This window comes from Lepidochelys olivacea (assembly GCF_965140295.1).
Source record: "Lepidochelys olivacea isolate rLepOli2 genome assembly, chromosome: 6".
Taxonomy (NCBI): Eukaryota; Metazoa; Chordata; order Testudines; family Cheloniidae; genus Lepidochelys; species Lepidochelys olivacea.
The window spans coordinates 36,212,823-36,222,001 of record NC_140416.1 but is presented as its reverse complement, the minus strand read 5'-3'; the positions used below and the strand labels follow the sequence as shown (position 1 = coordinate 36,222,001).

Below are 9,179 nucleotides of genomic sequence, written 5' to 3'. Positions count from 1 at the left end.
CATGCTGGGGAACAAGACAGGCTAGGATGGAAGGAGGTGATGATGATATTTTTGTGGGGAGTTAGATAAGCTCAGCTATTGCATCATATTGTACATCAGAGAGACACTGGGGAAAAGTTTCTTGTTCTTAGTATGTATTTTAATATATTTTGGGGAACTGCATGGTATCTTAAAATTATTGTGCTTTCTCTGTCATAAGAACATACGATTTTACCATGCTGGGTCACTGGACTAGTATCCTGCCTCCAGCAGTGTTAAATTCCTGATATTTCTGAGGAAGGCAATATCCATCCCCTTTGTCTTCAATAATATACCTCGTCAATTTTGTAAAGCTGTAACCAGGTGATCAAGATCAGCTCTCATCCTGAAACATAAGCAAGATGTCACTTTTTCTTTTTTTCTCACTGCTATTAGGGTAAACCAAACATATATTAATATTCAAGTTATCTTATAAAGATTAATACCCCAAAAGAAGTATTGTGTATTTGACACGTTCAGTATTGGACAAATAAAGTACAAAAAGCCAAGTAGAGAATATATACTGTAAATTTCTAACTTGGCAATATAACTGAATAGCATATAATCAGTAAAATAATATATCACACAGAGTCCATTACAAAGCTGTAAGGTAACATAATGATAGAACAGCTAACTGAAATAATCCTTATGATGATGTAGGTGTCTGTTTTTTCAGATTCTGTCTTGTCTTTATGCCTTGAACTTTTTCATCTTTTAGTGCCTTCAAAAGCTTATCTAGAAAGGAATGGAACAGAACATTAATTTGTCTCTACTACTTAAAAATGTAAATACAAAATATTTTCATAAAAGAACTCTCACTTTCATGTGAAATTCAGTAAACCACTACAACTCACTGAAGATAATCATATACTAAAGTGGAAAAAGGTATCCACTATTTTGACACACACAATCCATTAATTTGCTCTTAGGTAAAGTAATTGAATTAAAGTTACATGTTACAGCTTCTTTTAGATATTTTAGAGGTTTTGTATCTTATAGATTTAAATTTTCTTTTTAATTTTTGTGTGACTTTAGATCTCCTGAAAGACTTCAGATTTTCCTGCTAATGTGATTCTGCTTGGGGGAAGAGATGAGAATCTTCATGTCCAATCAATGATTGGCTTCTCTGCTGAGACTGCCAAAAATGGTATCAGCCATGTTTCTGTGTTGTTCCTTTCCTGTGGACATTTTGCTCACTTGGAACTGAAATGAAAACGCCAAAGGCATTTCACCACTAGCCTTCAACATCAGGTCACTACTGACCTATGCTGGTTTCAGTAGTGATCTGCTGAGTGCTTCTATATCCCAGTACCAGTGCTAGGGCCTGTTCAGCTCTTCATGCCCAAATACATTTGTTAGTCTCTAAGGTGCCACAAGGACGACTTGTTGTTTTTTGCTGATCCAGACTAACACTACTACCCCTCTGAAACCTGTAAGAGCAAGGTAACTTTCCTTCCATCTGTCCCTCTACATTCAATAAAGGGAAATGCCATTTTTCACAGGAGGGAAAAAAGCCACCATTTTGTTTCTACCTCTACTCCGTTTTTCTGGCCAGCATGAGCATTTTCAGAGGTGGGAGCAATCCTGAGCACCTCTCAAACCATCTAAGGCTGTGAGGCTGGGAAGTTGCATGCAGTCTGTTCACAAGGTGCTGGCCTGATTAAGGACATAAGGGTAGCCCGTAGGGAGACAGCTCCTTTAAGGGCACGGATGCAGAGATGTGCCTGTCCAGGGATCGAGATACGAATACTCCTGCCCAAAGAATGGGGGGGGGGGGGGGGGTGAGGGGAAAGGGCGGAAGGTCCAGGCCCCTGCCCTGGGGGGTCCTCATGTGGGGACTAAGGGAGTGAGTGAGGGGTGCTTAGGGCTGGGGACGGTGCCCATGCCTCAGCTAGTGGGCAGGGACCGCTGCAGCCCAGGACCCGCCCTGATCCAGAGGATTTGGGCGGGGCACTGGGGGCCAGGCCCGGCGGGGGCCTGTGCTCGTGCTCTGCGCAGCAGGCGAGGGTAGCTTGTGGGTGGCTTAGCGGGGCCGGGCCGGGGGTAGCAGCCCCGCTCCGGGCCGGCCCTGCCCGCACACGCACACTGCTGCGGGTCGGAGCCGTCCCCGGTCAGCGCCAGCAGCTCCAGCTCCTTGAGGCGGATGCCCAGCTCGCAGATCTCCCCGTCCGGCGGCGGCGGCTGCTGCCCGGGGCCTCGCGGGGCGGCGCCGCTGTCGGCCGCGGGGCAGAAGAAGCGCAGCGGCTCGTAGCGGATGGGGGCCAGCCCGGCCGGCCAGGGTCGCGGGCAGCTGCGGGCGGCGGCAGGAGGGGGGCCCAGGCCGGGAGGGGGCCGCTGGGGCCCGGCCGCGCCCCCCCGCAGGGGCACGAAGAGCTTCCGCCAGAGGCCGCAGTCCGCCAGCGGGGCGGCGCTGGGCGCGGCGCGGTCGTAGAGGGACGGGAAGTACAGGGGCCGCGGCGCCCGCTGCTGCGGCTGCTGGCTCATGGCGCCGCCGACCCCGGCCAACCGCCGCTGCCCTGGCGACGGTGGAACGGCGGTGGAGCCTGGGGGGCGGGAGGGGGGGGGAAGGGGAGAGTGGGGCGGATGGGGGCAAGGGGGAGGGGCAGAGTAGCTGAGGGCGATGGGGTGGGAGTCGGGTTGCCAACTCTCCTGGAGACTCCCGGCCACTCCTGGAATCACCTCGTGATGAAATCTCCAGGAATGCGTCCAACCAAAATTGGCCACGCTCGGTGGGAGGCCTAGGGGGAAGGGGCACCAGGTGGTGGGGCAGGGGGTGAGGGCACCAGCCGGGAAGAGGGATTCAGGGGTGGGGGCAACTGTGGGGAGACAGGCAATGGACCCAGAGGTGCCAGCGGCACCTGCGTGGGGGTCGAGCCCCTTTGTGCCTGTGCTGTGAGAGGGGAGGCTTCATTTCAGGTGGGACATTGAAGCTGTTCCCAGCCCCTGTCCTGGCCGAAACCCCAAAGCTCAGCCTGGCACAGGGCTCCTCTGTTTAGCCAAGTCTAACTCTGGGTCAAGGAGCAGGTGCCAAGAGCGCCGCTTTCTCAGTGACCTGCTGGTAGGGTTGCCAGGTGTCCGTTTTTTGACCAGAACGCCCTTTTGAAAAGGGACCCTGGCGGCTCACTGGCCGGGCTGTTAAAAGTCTGATTGGCGGCGTAGTGGGGCTGGCAGGCTCCCTGCCCTGTGCAGCTCCTGGAAATGGGGCTGGCATGTCCCCCTGGCTCGGGGGCAGCCACAGGGCTCAAGCGTACTGCCCCCACCCTGAATGCCAGGTCCACAGCTCCCATTGGCTGGGAACCACGGTGCCCCTATATCCATGGAACTTAGTTACTGATAGCGATAAATGGCCTACAACAAATGAGTATCAACAATATTGACAGAAATTTGATGGGTATGAGATTCTGTGTTTCATCCAATATCACTTCCTCACAGAGACCTTGTGTGTGTCCCTCCAAGGCCACAGCCTGACGCTGAGGAGAGTAACTTGAAAGGGATAATGCTCACAGAAACAATTCTGGTGTATATTGATTAAATTCTGGAAGAGAATGGCCATAGATAGTCACTACTGTTACAGATCACTTTGTGTCAGAAATAAGTTAAAGAAATTAGTCTGTAGAAGAGACCTATTTCTGTCTTTGAGCAGCTAACCAAGTGCCCCAAGAACATCTGGATGCCTAGTAAAAGTGTACTTTAAAGGGACACTTTTAACTTAAAAATTACTTTTGTATCCTTTATCGTTACCAGTAGCACCTAACTACTAAAATTCGCTCAAATGCATATGGAGCAAATCCTGCTACAACTTCCATGCCTCCTGAGAACTGTGCATGGAGTGAGACAAGGGATCTTCTGCACACTTCCTTTATTGAAAATGTGATGTTGCCTGTCAAGGATGCATGATAGACTCAGAAAGCAGCGTTTTTGCAATTACTTATTGAACAGTATAGTGCCTTAAAAGAATAGTCTTTTAGCTGTCTATCCCTAGGCCCACCCATGAATAGGGGGAAGTGGATTTTTGAGGGTGGGGGAGGACCAGGAGGGAGTTAGTAATGACATTATAGTGGCATTCGCTTTTAGATTGCTTGTTCAAATTGAACCCAGGTTGAACATGTCTGTGGGCCCAAGATTGCATTTCTTCTGCAAATAAATCTCCCATTGATGTCAGTGGGAATTTTGGGAGTTCAAGGACTCCAAGATCTGGAGTCATTATGTCATTAACATGAGATGGCAAGTTGGTGGTCTGTGTGAAATCAGTCTGGTGATCTCAGTCCTGAACTCAGTAAACAGGTGTTCCCATAACAATACTCCACAGATCATGTGGCAGTAATTGGCAGTCTTGGTGATAATCTATACTGAGAGACGAACCTTTTCCATGGGATAGGAAGCCTGAAAATTTTAGTGTTGTATCTGTTCTGTGGGTGAAAGGTCTTCAGGGCTTGTGGCCATATCACAATTAGTAAATTCACATAGGGTGAAGCTAACCACAGTGCACTGAGCTTGCACAAGCCCCATTGAACTGCTGATGTAAGCTTAAGTGTTGCATGGAGTCCATGCATTGAGGTGAATTCAACCCATCATATTTTTTCATTCTTTTCTTGAATAAAATGAATAGAGCCCTGTGCGGATTCACAAATGTATATCCGCATCCGATCCGCTATCCGCAGAAATTATCTGCAGATATCCTCATCCGTGGATGCAGATATCTGTGGATTTGAAGGGCTCTACACTGGGGGCCACACTGAGCCTCTGAGGCATCCTCCCCCCACCCACCAGAGCTCAGTTGGGGAGAGCTGCAGGCAGCTGTGGGGAGCCTGAACGGAGTCGCGGACTCTCCACCTGCCCTCGGCCGGCCAGGGAGCCTTGGGGGCAGGGACATAGCTGGGGGGTTGCTCTCAGCCCCCTGTCTCCCCACGCACAGCGGGCCAGTGGGAGAGGGGAGACCTGTGGAGCTGCCCGGGCTGCTGCTCGGGCCCCCCGCCCAGGGCAGGTGGCGGGTCCACTGCGGCTCCCCACAGTTGCTCGTCCGGCTCTTATCATTGCTGGGCTGTGGCTCCACGCCGCCGCCCCCTCCCCGGCCGGAGCAGGGTCAGGGAAAGCTGCACTGGCAGCTGTGGGGAGCTGTGACGGACCCTCCATCTGCCCTGGGCGGGGGGCCCAAGCAACCCCCGGGCAGTGTCCCAGCCCCCCGCCCAGGGCATGTGCAGAGACCCAGGCTCTCCACAGCTGCCAGCGCAGCTCTCCTGGACCCATCTGTGGCCAGGGAGGGGAGTGGCTCGGAGCCGCAGCCCAACCATGGTAAGAGCCAGGCGGGCAGCTGGGTAGAGTTGCAGCAGACCCTCCACCTGCCCTGGATGGGGAGCCCGAGCAGCCCCCGGCACGTGTCCCTGCCCCCCAGCCCCTCCGCCCAGGGCAGGTGGAGGGACCCAGGCTCCCCACAGCTGCCAGCGCAGCTCTCCCCAACCTGCCTCTGGCTGGGGAGGGGGGGTGGCTCGGAGCTGCAGCCTAGTCATAGTAAAAGCTGGGCAGGCAGCTGTGGGGAGCCGCGGCGTACCCTCCACCTGCCCTGAGCGTGGGGCCCAAGCAGCGCCCCCCCCCCAGGGCAGGTGGAGGATCCGTGCCGCGGTTCCTCACAGCTGCCCGCCCAGCTCTTCCCATCAGAGCCCTGAATAGATACAAAATTTGTATCCACTATCTGCAGATATAAAGCAGATATCTGTGAATTTGCAGGGCACTAAAAATGCGTATTTTGATATTATCTTGCTAAAAACAGGTAGCTTTCTTCTAGTTATAATATTCTGTGCTGCTGGCTAATATACGAGTGGGTGTTGCTTTTGAAATTTTGCAGATACAGCCAGTAAATATAAAAGCAACTGACGGTGCCTTTGAATACGATTAGAAGCTGAAAGATAAAAGGCTGGGTTCATGCCATAACTTTATTTCCCTTTGTATTATTTATGGAATATATTTAATTTAAATGGATAATAAGAACAGATGTATTATGGTGGTATGTGAAAGGTGCTTCAGCTAGTAAAACTCTTTATTCTTCCCCAAGTGTTACGCTAAAATATTAACACCACTCGTGTTCTTGAGAAACTGAACACATCTTTATAACTTGATTTTAGAAGGGTACTGGATGGTTCAGAAGTCTCGGTAATGAGAGAATCTTTACAGATTTCAGTCCAGTTCATATTAGTAGTGACCAAAAATAATTTCTGTGTGTTGGTTCTTGAGTGGCTTATGTGAAATGAGTCGTCAGTTTTAGCCCATTTCCTACTGGGCAGGTATCCACATTTTGGGAACCACCACATCACTTGTCACTGATCGGCAATGTCAGTAGAGATGCTGAGCATTGAATGGACGTAGAGTAAAAACTACCCTTTTCTCTAGAGATGGTCATTCCCAGTTAGATTGGAGGAACATTGGATTGGTGGCATGCAGAAGCTCAAATGGTTGCACCAAATTGTCATTCCTTGACAAATAGATCTTGCTGGCTCTTCCATGAAGTCCATGTTTCACTTATGGATGTAAAAACATCTTTGCTCTGAGACAAAGTTCAGAATCTATCAAATCTGTATACTACCTCTTTTGCTAAATGGGTCAGAAACATGAAACCTCTTACAGGCAGACTTGGAGTGGTTAGAGGCATTTCATATACACAGCGACAAATCCTGACCATAAAATGGTTTGATTTTAAACAAAATGTCAGTCTGTCAGACATCTGGCTTTCTTTCATTCACTCGTATTCAAAAGCGGCATTGTATGCATTTTATCCACATTGCTAGGTTGGACAAAAACACCCCAGCACACCGTGCTCTCAGTCTTTCCGTCAGTGCATGAAAAGGTGCACGTTGAGCCGACTTGATGCCATCCATGAGGCGGCCCCAGAGATATGTGGATTTGCAGGACTGTGCTGGATTTGGGAACTCCACAATGCCTGGGGTGAAGCCATCAACTGTGGCCACTCTGGCTGGTGCAGTGGTCCTCAATAAACTTACTGTGTTTCATGATGAAATTAAATAAGAGTCCCTTTTATTTTATCACTATTTGTGTGTTTGGCTCTGTACGTCATAAAAGTATTCTAAGGAATTTACTGTAAATCTGACACAGGATACATGTACATATGATACACAAAGAAAAGGAGGATTTGTGGCACCTTAGAGACTAACACATTTACAGTGAGCATAAGCTTTCGTGAGCTACTGCTCACTTCATCGGATGCTCACAAAAGCTTATGCTCAAATAAATTGGGTAGTCTCTAAGGTGCCACCAGTACTCCTTTTCTTTTTGCGAATACAGACTAACACGGCTGCTACTCTGAAACCTGTCAATATGATACAGATTTTTTTTTAAAAATCCCTCTGTCTCTTACATATTATCGAAAGCCCACATGGAAGAAATATGTTTTAATATGATTTAAGAATGATTATATGGATATCAAGACTATCCAGAGCTATCATAATTACTGATAAAATTTTGTAAGGGATATTAACCTTGTGCTTCAGGGCTTAAGCCAGTCTCCAAGTATTAGGGATCAGGATGAGAAATAATGTGGGGGCAGATATCTGACATCTGCATAATGTGTGGTTCTTACACATTTCTCTAAAGCATCTGGTACTGGCCACTATCAGAGGGCAGGACACTGGATGAGATGGACGTTGGCACTGATGCAGTTTTGCAAATCCTGTGCTCCTGGGAGAGAGAATAGTGAAGAGGAAACTCTTGTAACAAGAGGAGGGAATTTCAACTGTAAAGGACAACATGGAAGAAGATGTGAAGGCAAGAGTAGGAGGAAGGTATGAGGAACCATTCAAGAAGGAAGTCTGAGAGAAGATAACATAATACAGATAGTTATAGCACGCAGTTTTTCCTTTGCTAGTCTCCTTTCCCATTATTAGATACTACAAAGATAGACAATATAAAAGTGATTAGTTGCATTTCCCCAAAATAAATGGGTTTTACATAGTTAAAAAGAATCTTGTACCACAAGAATTTTCTTATCTTCACAAAAAGTAAATGGGGAGCATATGCTACTAGTGCTAATAAAATGGATTTTGCTGTCTTTAGTGCCATCTAGTGTTTGTTTCTGGCATTGTATTAAAGGGTGCTTAATTTCCATGTGACAGTCAATATGCTGGTAACGTCTTTAGCACAAAAAAAGTTTTGAAACCTATAAAAAGAATTAGGGATCAGATACAGGGCAGAAGAGTGACACTGAGCATGGGACAGCTGTAACAAGGAAAGGCTGTCAGATATAATTCACTATGGCATACCATGGATTTTAAAGCTCTTCTGATACTCGTAACTTGCGTGATTCTCTCCTTGATGTCATGTGTAATCGCTGACAGCAAGCTTGTTTGGATGGCAAGTAAAAGCTCCTAGTCCTGATATTCTGAAATGAGGATAACAGCTTTCAAATTGCTATCTAGTCATTTCTTGGGACTGTGGCTATTAGTCAAGATGCTTTCGGTGTAATTTGGTATTTCGGTAGTTAGTTACAGACATCCTGGTTAGTCTCTAAGGTGCCACAAGTACTCCGTTTCTTTTTGCGAATACAGACTAACACGGCTGTTACTCTGAAACCTGGGTTAATGTGTGACTATTAATGTAAATAGTCATGTCTAGGGGTCAAGCTAAATGGCAAAAATACTGAGATTACTTTTATAGGAGGTTATTAAGTTGGATACATTGTTGTTTTGATGTCTTTTAGAGCAGAGCATTCAGAAAACCAAATATACATGGAGGATAGGTCCATCAATGGCTGTTAGCCAGGATGGGCAGAGATGGTGTCTCTAGCCTCTGTTTGCCAGAAGCTGGGAATGGGCAACAAGGGATGGATCACTTGATGATGATTACCTGTTCTGTTCATTCCCTCTGGGGCACCTGGCATTGGCCACTGTTGGAAGACAGGATACTGGTCAGACCAAAGGTCCATCTCGCCCCAGTATGGCCATTCTTCTTCTACAAAATAAGATAAAGGACATTGGTATCGGAGAAAAAGCGCTGCTGTTTGGTATAACTAACAGAAACAAAAGTAAGCTTTCTAGAAGTTCACTAAGGTCTGTGTGATGTTCTTGTCCTACGCAGCTGCACAGGAGAGTAAGCCTTTCACATGTGGCACCGTATGTAGATTGAGGCTTGGTGTATGGGTTGAGCAGGGATGTGTT

At 47.9% G+C, this 9,179-nt stretch overlaps 1 protein-coding gene across 1 annotated transcript; it reads right to left on the bottom strand.

Annotated features, from left to right (window-relative positions):
- Window positions 1-614: 614 nt before the first annotated feature.
- LOC311522271 (uncharacterized protein C11orf91 homolog) lies at window positions 615-2,502 on the bottom strand (the record flags this gene model as incomplete). The annotated part of the gene is made up of 2 exons (XM_084631399.1): window positions 615-753; window positions 2,103-2,502. The coding sequence occupies 2 exons, from the start codon at window positions 2,500-2,502 to the stop codon at window positions 665-667; spliced, it is 489 nt and encodes a 162-aa protein (XP_084487525.1). The 3' UTR covers window positions 615-664.
- Window positions 2,503-9,179: the final 6,677 nt, after the last annotated feature.